Source organism: Anneissia japonica, unplaced genomic scaffold (assembly GCF_011630105.1).
Source record: "Anneissia japonica isolate Jap-2015-1 unplaced genomic scaffold, ASM1163010v1 scaffold3114_len60452_cov143, whole genome shotgun sequence".
In the NCBI taxonomy this organism is placed as follows: domain Eukaryota; kingdom Metazoa; phylum Echinodermata; class Crinoidea; order Comatulida; family Comatulidae; genus Anneissia; species Anneissia japonica.
In genome coordinates, this window is record NW_022758759.1 from 5,628 (window position 1) to 15,079 (window position 9,452).

At 32.2% G+C, this 9,452-nt stretch overlaps 1 protein-coding gene across 1 annotated transcript in view; it reads right to left on the minus strand.

Annotated features, from left to right (window-relative positions):
* Positions 1–777: 777 nt before the first annotated feature.
* Positions 778–9,452, minus strand: part of LOC117125429 (chymotrypsinogen 2-like) — an 18,041-nt gene continuing 9,366 nt past the window's right edge. The window contains exons 2-7 of the mRNA XM_033271937.1: positions 7,838–7,945; positions 6,836–7,019; positions 5,400–5,656; positions 2,832–2,962; positions 2,200–2,341; positions 778–966 (exon numbers count right to left, since the gene is read on the minus strand). Coding sequence (XP_033127828.1) covers positions 875–966; positions 2,200–2,341; positions 2,832–2,962; positions 5,400–5,656; positions 6,836–7,019; positions 7,838–7,945 — 914 coding nt within the window. The 3' untranslated portion in view covers positions 778–874. The remainder of the gene's footprint in view (positions 967–2,199; positions 2,342–2,831; positions 2,963–5,399; positions 5,657–6,835; positions 7,020–7,837; positions 7,946–9,452) is intronic.

Below are 9,452 nucleotides of genomic sequence, written 5' to 3' on the forward strand. Positions count from 1 at the left end.
CTTGAAATAATTTTTTATATTGTAAATTTTACATTTTGTTACACCATGTAATTCAGCTTATATGCTGCGAATTGGTTAGTTGAAATAAAAGATAAAGATAAAGATCTGCCAAGTGCAGGCACTTAATGCTACAAACAACCCAGTGCAATAATATTGTAATTATGTGTATACAATTTAATTATTTAATAGTGCAGCAAGAATGCCTTATTTTTATTTATTTTTTTTTACATTATGTTGGTTTCCAGCATATCATATATATTCATTCCAGCATTTTTATTCATGATTGGCAATGTGTTGTATATTTTAGTAATCAGTTACAGTATATGTAAATAGTTTATTTTGTAAATCATATTTAAATAATAATAGAAATTTAGGACCTGAAACTTGTTGCTTTGTTTGTACATGGCGTCTCTAAACAATAAGTTCCAGAAAGGCTGCATGGATTGCAGTATGTTTTTCTTTAATGTTTGTTTACATGTTTTTGGAGAAGCTTTTTTAACTACCAACAATTTTTTATATATAATTTGACATACAAAAGAAACAATTCAAATTTTCACAAAATTTATTTCTTTTATTTATTTTAGGACAAAAACAAAAACAGACAATACAAAATAAGCAAGACTAGGCTTCAATAGCTAGCTGCCAGCAATTTAAAGCTAAAAATAATAAAACAAAAAAAAATCCATAGTCAGCTAGCTGCCAGGGCTTCTCTCTTTAGAGATTTGCTCAACAGATAAATCCCCATTGGAAACATGTCATGCGTAGAAACCGAAAGCTCCACGGAATTGTTAAAGCGGAACTCTCAGCAAAAGTAGATTATAAAGATGTGGGTTAGGAAAAAAGTCCTGAGAAGGTCCATGAAACCATTCATGCGTTAACTCAGACATATAAAGATGTGGGGTGAATCACTCATGCGGAACTCTGCTATCCAAGTTGTTGGCTCATTGTGTGCACTGTAGCTTGTACCTAAATACAACGGCGGGGTAAAATTAGAAGATGTAACAGCAGTATGTTCCACTAACTTAAATTTCGTTCTCGGTAAAATGTGTTATACCGAGCCGATTTTTTTTCATTCAAAAGTCGTTATGAGGTGCTAGTTAATGTTTAATAATATTTTTGGAAAGAAAATAGTGAAATTATGTCTCTAAATAGAAGTTCATATGCACCAACCAAATATAGTAGAATTGTTTATCAGTGAGATTAATCTGTGAATAAACAATTTTAATTACTTGTGTAATTATAAAGATGTGGGTAACCCACATCTTTATATACGACTTTTCATGGACCTCGACCTGCTATATGTTCTGTATTTATTGGATATGAGAAATAATGTCATTTTACTAATTAGATTATAATGTACATGTAATTATTGTATACATCTTTATGTTATTTTTTAATATGTTTATTATAATATTAGCCTACCGGATATGTACAAACATTCGTCTATAATGATCCATCAAAGTTTAAGTTTAGTTCTATTTTATCATAACGTATATCCTTGTCCAAGCGAATGCGCACAAACCAGTCTATAAGGTTGATTGCGTACTTCACTTCTTACGTGAATATGTAAAAACTTCATTATAATAATTAAGACTTCGTTTAATTGTGTTATTTTATCTCCCTTTGAAATTTTATTTTCGTTCGTTCCCCTAAATTTTATTTTCATTAACTGATTTGATGATGATAATGATTTGTAACCGTTGATGTAGACTGTCAAGAGAATGTAAACGTAATGTAAAAGTATATATATATATATATATAAATAATATATATTTATATATATATAAAAAAAATATATATATATATAAATATATATATATAATAAGTGGTATTAACTTTTTTGTTTAAACCCAGGATCCAGGGGGAAAAAATAATTGATCATGAAATTTCGGGACCGGATAATGACACACAATGAGTCTTTTTTTATATATATTTAAAAACTGTTGGATAAAGGTATAAAAAGGGGTGGTTATTCCTCCCTTCCACAGTTTCTTAATATTCAAACATATGTTGGGGTTATACCGTTACTGTATGCCACTTCTGAGTTGTTTTTTTTTTTTGTAAAACACCATTTTTTTGTCTTTAAAAAATTCAGTTTTACAACATATTCACTTTTCCCCCTGCAAGCTAGTTTTAAATGTATTATAAAGTTTGTTTTTCAGATGATCATATAATATAATTATTCACAAATAAACTTACTGATCGTCTGCTGAATGAATTCTGCATATTTAGACACTTTAGTATATACTCCAGCCATGAATCCTACTTCAAAGCTTTTGACACCGACAAGGTTCCAGGTACCATCATCTGACTCGCACATCAAAGGACCACCTTTTTCATTCTGTCGGTAAAAAATTACGGCGATGTTACAAGTAAAGATGATGCTTATATTAGTAATAATCGTAATAGGCGTAATAATAACAACAATAATAATAATTATTATTATTATTACGCCTATTACGATTATTACTAATATAAGCATCATCTTTACTTGTAACATCGCCGTCATTTTTTTCATCATCATTACTATCATTTAAATCATAATTGTGACTGTTATTGTAATTGCTGTTATTATTACTTGCTTATCGTTAGACTTATTGATATTGTTATTATTTTTGTTATTATCATTTTTATCACAAATTGAAAAACTGGGGCTGTAAATAAATCTTATCGTATATAAATAAAATATTATTAAAACATGTTTATTCCTCTTTTATTTATAATTTCAAACATCTCCATTCTTATTCAAAAACGTTATTCATAATAATGTAAATATATACAATGGCATTTGAATATCTATGTGATCACAAGTAATATGAAAAATAACTTACGAATAAAGCGAGTACACGGCTAGAAGTATATATAGCACAAATCATATTGTCAGTTACGTTATATTCGGGGTATAGACTGCGGCATTCTTCGATACTCAGCAGGAAAACACTTCTAACTTGCAGATTGGTACCTTGTAAAAATAATGCATTGTTTAGGGCGAATCACCTAAGTGATACAGCTATCGACGTACTGAAGTAAATTTTTTTGGAGTAATGATGATGATGTTGTTACCAAAACGTCTTACTGGTATGCTTATTCAAATGGAAGGACGACTGAAGCAATGTACAAAATTTCATTTTCGATAATCTAAAGAGTATTCGTCAATTATGGTGAAATACATGCAATCTGAGAAACTTGCGAATGCGTAAGCTGTTTGTTTGTTAATGTCGTTCGTGAAACATCGTGTTTACACTTTTGTGGGAATTGATTGATGCAATTTGTAACACTATTTTATAGAATGCAGATAAGAAATACAAAATTGGAGGGTGTACACCCATTCGAATTTTGATTTGACTTTAAGCTAACATTCGCATTCTGATTACAGTGACTAAATAATAATTATCCACTTCCTACTTAAACAGTTCAGTTATTAATTAGCCTAAAGTTATGATATATATTTTGTTTGCCTTTTTTTAAAAAGTCGTCTACGTAACAAATATACACTGAGAGCCTAACTTTTAAAATGCACATTTGTATTTCTAGCCACATGTCCTATATGCCACCAATCAAGTGTAGGCCATTGAAGTATCTATGAGTATTTAAATAGTGGAAAAGCTGGTTGAGGTCATGAAGGGAAAGAAAAGTCTTCAGCTTGCACGATAATATGAAATGATGTGATTTTTTACTACATGAGCGTACTTTGTTGCTATATAGATTTCTAGTGAGGAACGTCTTGAGGGGCTAGCTTTTTTGGAAGGCGTGTGTTGCACCCACAAATGTGAAAACACCCACAATTGTAACAACTCCCACAAATGTAACAGCACACCGCCCACAAAATGTAATAATGCCCACATATGTAACAACCAGCGCCCACAAATATAACAACCAGCACCCACAAATATAACAAACAGCGCCCACAATTGTAATAACGATCACGTGGTAACGCCCACAAATGTAACAACAAAACATGACCTCTTCGCCCACAATTGCAATAATTTTCTTTTAACTTGGAATGTATGAGAAAAGGCCTAAAAAATTGCCAAACCGCGCATTTTGAGTGTTTGATTTAAAAGGCGTATGAACAACAAAAACAGTGCAGAAGAGTAATTTTTCTAAATGTCTCCGGGAGGGGTTAAAAATTAAAGATTATAGGAGGAGTACATCATGTGTCAAAGGTTATGTTATTTTTGGAAATATATCTCATTGGAAGAAATAGAAACATGTATATAGACCTACTGAATATTTTGAAAGAAAATTAACTTATACGACCAGCGGTTGTCAAGATACGGATGCCCTATAAATTATGTCCCCAAATAATGTGTATAATCAAGCTAACTTGCATATTATATATGGTATGTGACGGAGGTATACTTTTTGCAATTCACTTTCGTCTAGTTATCAAAACGTTTTCTAAACACATTTTTTTTTTGTCATTTCTTGATTATTAACGTGATAATAACTATTTCTTGATAATAACTATGATTATTGCAAAAAAAAAAAAAGAAAAAATGGCGATTATTTTGAAATTTCGAGCTTATTCGAGTGAATGCAACTTTTTTCAAATTTGATAGATCACCGTTCCACAACCTATGGGTCCCGAAATAATTTTGATTGATCGATTTTATGGAAACGGAGAGTCCATTTTTAAACATCTGGGAGGGGTTAAAGGTCTTTCGAGGTCCAATATTGATTTTGATAGTAGGTCTAAATCATTATGTTCATTATGCATGCTGCAAAAATGGTATATTAGTTAAATGTGATGGAGAAGCTTACCAGATGTGACGACAGTTTTCAGATTATTCCATGTCAAAGGTTATTTCAAGTCAAACCCTAGAAAACGTGATATTATGTAATGGTACATGCAGTTAGCAATATGTTTGAATCTCTGTCGTTTATGGCATTCGCTCAAATAAGCTGTAAATTTCAGAATACTAGTCGTCATATTTTTATGCAGTAATCATGGTTACGGAAGAAATAACAAACAAGTGAGTTCAAACGTTTTGAAAACTTGACAAAAGCGAATTCCCGAAATTATACCTCCATCACACAGTGCCCCATATAACATGCCAGTTAGCTTAATTATACAAATTAGCTGCTGCTCAGCCACTTGTCGGAAGTTAATTTTCTTTAAAAATATTCATTAGGCTTATATATGTGTTTCTATTTCTTCCAATGGGATATATATATTCCGAAAATAACATAACCTTTGACACATAACCTACACTCCAAGACCCTTTGACATTTAACCCCTCCCAGACAGTGTGTGTAACTATTATATATGAGCCAGTGCTAGATTAATTTCAACCGTTGAGTGGACAGGCTCTGTTACATATACTGCACGAATATTGTAGCTGACTTATATATAAATCATGACTTACATGCACGCAACTGTAAAATCATAATCTTACCATATTCCAGAGAAAGTCCCCATCCTGCTGCATAACACAATGTACCTGGCCGATATTGCAAGTTTTCATAGCAAATTGGTTGAACAAAGAGATTAAATTGTAGCGGTGGATAGAGTCTAAGTAATGCAATATCATTATCATTACTAACGGCATCATATTCTGGATGGATGATAGTCTCGGCAATATCGACACTTTCACGAAACACAGAATTATCGCCTGAAGTTGTTATTCCTGCCGTAATAGTTTTAAACCCTACACTGGAAAAAGGAAAAAATACTATACTCATGTACCGTCGTACCGATATGATATTTTTCATACATTTAAGATGAATCAAGAGTTATTGCAATTGTCTGTAATTTTATCATTTTTTTGTTAGTACTGGTATCATTTCCCCACACATGCTACATAATGTCAATACATTTTTTGCTCACTCTATTTCAATGAAATAATTCACCTTCATTATTTAGTGCTAGCCATAGCAAATTTTATTGGTTCTTACCGGTACCTACGAAAAAACGTTTTACTGTATTATATACAGTTAACTTTAGTAAATCTGTTCGATGACGGGCATATCTATACTTCTTGCTGTATTTTACTGACAATAGACAATGCAGAGCATGAGGGTAGGATTAGCTATCGGCAATTCAATAAAAACTTATCCAGCAATGTTTGGAAAACATTTAGGTTCGTGGTCGGACAATAAATATGTTCTAACTTTTGAATCTTGTCGTTCTGATTAAAATTTTGATACTTTATATCGAGAACATTTATGTTGTAGAGTTTTTATGTTATTATTGTACCTTAAGTTTAATTTGGCAAATTTTTACATTTTCTCAAAAGCGTAAGTCTACATGTGTCCACATAATAACTAATAGCATTACTTAAAGCCTGTTAGTAGCGAGCAGCGGCTAGGATTGATCAAGTGATGATTCACAAAATTTAATGAAGAAAAGTATTAATCCTTTATACATCAAGTATAATAAGACCTATACTTGGGTACGGTGCCGTTATATGAAACCTATCTTGAAACGAGATATCACTAAACTGGAAAAGGTGCAGATAAAATGCAAATCCTCACTATGTATATAGGCCTACCAAACTTTTCGATCTTAGAGGTCACTCCAAGCAACTTCAGAAATTAAAACTAATATAATTATGAAGTTGAAAAGGAATTTCTAGGAAAAAAATAGATTTGACGGCTGCAATAGTCTGCGGCTTTGTATTGTATCTGCACCAACTTTGGTATCTTTTAAAAAGACCGTTTCCGATGAAAAAGGGTCAAGCAATAAAGTATATCGTAATACATTTTCGTTCACAGTTTTTTAACCAAAAATTCAATACATTATTATCTTTTGAATTAACTTTAAGTAGTTTGTTGATATGAGAATAAAATGATTAATATTTAAGGGCAGACAAAATGTGAAATAATATCTTACACGCAGTGAGCAGCAGTTATGGCCCATCGTTCGCTGATTAAAGAAGCACCACAGATAAAGAAAGGCCTATCATAGCTCCCATACAGAAGCACCCAGGGCCAATCTCCCGGACGTGAATCTTCAACATCAACAATTCGAAAACTGCTTACTTGAGTTTGTTGCATTCCACATACAGTAACAGATGCTAAAATGATTAATTATCAAACTTTTAATTTCAAAATAGATGGTGAAATATTATAAATAGTTAACACGCTAATTCAAAAAAAAAAAAATACAGTATATCTGATAATAGTTTGTATTTTTCAGATGGAAATATTATTTTATATAATTATTTTTAAAATATATTTTTAATGTTTATGTTAAATGTTGCTGTTATTAGTACTGTGAGTCCGATTGCCGACCGGTTAAGGTAAGGTACACCCATAATATCGGCGCTGATTCGAATGGCACAATCGCCTGGTTCCGGTAGTGGAACACGCCTCCTCTAACCCAGACGCTATGTTTGTATAAATGGTCTGAGTCTCCGATAAGGACTATAAACCACAAGCCCATTGTACACAATTCGGCTTATTGAACTTTAAAGAACTCTGTACCTCTTTCGAGACGAGAGGGTTAACCAGGTGTATTAGTCCATACAGCCCCTGTTGTTTACAGGCGAGAGCTAGTAACGGTATACGTACGGGGTACCTCAGGCACGAAGAGATCCTTAGGGAGAAGCAAGTTACAGAGCTTGGAGACCGTTTCGGTTGAAGTGTTATATAAATTATAAACTAAATTACATTAAATTATATTATTATCACTATTACTAGGCCTATTACTCGTATTCTCATTATTAAAAACAATATTTATCATTATCCATAGTATAATTATTTCAGTTATTATTACTTCATGTATTCCTTGTGGAAAAAATAATAAAATATTATACATAGTTATACTTAAACAAAAACGGTCGTTGTGCCGACAATCATTCTACAAGAAAGAGTACTGCTGTTATATACTCACAATTGTTGCAACCTAATTCATCTGACCAGTCACCACAATTGTTAATCCCGTTACAAATGCTTGTATTACTTATGCACACGTCATTTGGACATCTAGTCCCATTACAGCCTGAGAAAAATACATAAAAAAGTATGTAGGCCTATAAGAAAATATAGAGATAACAATACTAGACCTACTGCACTTGGTCAGTTTAGGTGTCACTATAAAAAGAGGTTTACTATTTGGTCAGCTGCTTATTACACATTTTCTTAATTAGTTGCACGATATATAAAGCTGTTAAAAGATTAATGAAATTCATTTAAGGTTCGAACTATTATAGCTTCTACCGGAGAGACTGGTAAAGATTACAATATGATTTTAGGTGAATGATCTGAATTTAGAAGGGTGTTGCGGGAAGGGAGGGGGTTGTTATCAGATTTCCATTAATAATATAAACCGCGACAATTAACAAATAATAAACAATAAATATTTCCTATAAAAAAACATTGCAACTTCTGTAGCTTATTCAATTTGTATATACAAAATTTTTTAATTATCCTGTGTGTAAATTTTGTTATCGTATTTAAGTATACTGTTTCAATAAATAAATTTGTAACCGTATTTTCCTATAGAACAATAAATCTAGCTCTATGCTTATTTATTGTTAAGGATAGGCCTAATTTTTTACTGCAATATGCACAGTACTGTATATGAATAAAAGATTATTTTTCAAATAAAATTGATGTTAAAATAATAAAATGATAAACGAATATGGATTTATCAAAGGGTGTGTCAAGATTCTTCCTGCGGCTGCGGTTGTCTGGGTTGTAATCCCAGATGGTACTGTAGATTAATTAAGCTGTCACCTAACGTTGATAGAGGCTTCTGGGCAAATGTTTATGGCTATGTTCACACACACGGCGTAAGGCTGGCTTAAGCATGGCGTAGCGTACGCCTTTGTGTGTGAACTAGGCAGTGGCGTTAAAGCCACTCACTACGCCACGTCCTTGGCGTTATTAACGCTACCTGCAGACCCCAGATTAGCTAACGCCACTGAGCTAACGCCAGTGATGCTTGAATGATTTGACCTAATTTCAAGAGATTGACCAATCACGATTGAAATAATTAGCTACTTTGGTCTTTTTCCTGTGCTCTCTATAAATGAAATTGTAAAGTGGTTCTTTTTCTATTGCATTTTATTTAGTTATAATGTATATGATTTGTTGATTGTGCTTTGTAAGATATTTTAACCTATTTAGACTGTCTATTAAAACCTACAACACCAACAATGCTAGCTGAAAAATCAAAGTAATTTTGTTCATTTAAAATACAATAATCATATAAGTTCACTTCGAACAATTCACGGATTTAAAAGTTTTACTGATGCTATGTGATTTAAGACCTGGTTTAAGCTTAAGTCGGAAATATCAAGGTTCAAGTCTCCAGTGAGGTAAGCGTGTTTTCTTTCATTGTTTATTATTTCCATTAAGTTCAGAGTAATGTTTATTGAATGTGTGTATTATGCTTTCAGAGGACCCATAAATTACCACATACAATATAACTGATTTTCCCTCAATTTCAATTTCAATAAAGAAGTAGCAACCGTAAGTACAGTATAGTGCTGATATACACATCT